The sequence below is a fragment of the Etheostoma cragini genome, unplaced genomic scaffold, assembly GCF_013103735.1.
Source record: "Etheostoma cragini isolate CJK2018 unplaced genomic scaffold, CSU_Ecrag_1.0 ScbMSFa_3457, whole genome shotgun sequence".
Taxonomy (NCBI): domain Eukaryota; kingdom Metazoa; phylum Chordata; class Actinopteri; order Perciformes; family Percidae; genus Etheostoma; species Etheostoma cragini.
The window spans coordinates 1-1065 of NW_023267727.1; the positions used below are offsets into that span (position 1 = coordinate 1).

Here is a 1065-nt window from a genome sequence, read left to right on the forward strand (position 1 = left end):
AGCTTCTCTCCGGTGTGTTTGCGCTGGTGACATTTAAGGTTACTACTCTGAGAAAATGTTTTGCCACATTGTTCACACTGGTATGGCTTCTCTCCAGTGTGTTTGCGCTGGTGACATTTAAGGCTACCAAGCTGAGAAAATGTTTTGCCACATTGTTCACACCGGTATGGCTTCTCTCCGGTGTGAACACGCTGGTGAGATTTAAGACTACCGCTCTCAGAAAATGTTTTGCCACATTGTTCACACCGGTATGGCTTCTCTCCAGTGTGAACACGCTGGTGAGATCTAAGACTATCAATCCGAGAAAATGTTCCCCCACAGTGTGTGCACCTGTGCCGCTTCTCTCCAGTGTGAATGCGCTGGTGTTGTTTAAAGTGACTACTCTGAGAAAACATTTTCCCACATTGGTCACACCTGTACGGCTTCTCTCCGGTGTGACTACGCTGGTGAGATTTAAGGCTAGAACTCACAGAAAACATTTTGCCACATTGTTCACACCAGTACGACTTCTCTCCGGTATGAACACGTAGGTGGATTACTAGGCTAGACCTCTTAGAAAATGCTCTACCACATATATCACAGCTGTACGACTTCTCTCTAGTGTGAACACGCTGGTGAGATTTAAGGCTGCAACTCACAGAAAACATTTTACCACATAGATCACAGCAGTACGACTTCTCTCCAGTGTGAATGTGCTGGTGACGTTTAAAGACACTACTATGAGTAAAGGTTTTGCCACATTGTTCACACCGGTACGGTTTCTCTCCGGTGTGAACACGTTGATGTATTATTAGGATACGCTTCTGTGTGAAAGCTGCCCCACATAGATTACAGCTGTACGGCTTCTCTCCAGTGTGACTGCGTTGATGTATTATTAGGGTACTCTTCAGTTTGAAAGCTGCCCCACATAGATCACAGCTGTACGGCTTCTCTCCAGTGTGAATGCGTTGATGTATTTTTAGGTTACTCTTCTGTGTGAAAGCTGCTCCACATAGATCACAGCTGTAGGGCTTCTCTCCAGTGTGTTTGCGTTGATGTATTATTAGGGTACTCTTCTGTGTGAAA

General features: G+C 45.4%; 1 protein-coding gene across 1 annotated transcript; it reads right to left on the bottom strand.

Moving 5' to 3' along the window:
* Window positions 1-5: 5 nt before the first annotated feature.
* Window positions 6-1061, bottom strand: LOC117940843 (zinc finger protein 2 homolog; the record flags this gene model as incomplete). The annotated part of the gene is made up of 1 exon (XM_034865973.1): window positions 6-1061. A coding segment is annotated over one exon (1056 nt), but the record flags the coding sequence as incomplete, so codon positions are not given.
* Between the last annotated feature and the right edge of the window lie 4 nt (window positions 1062-1065).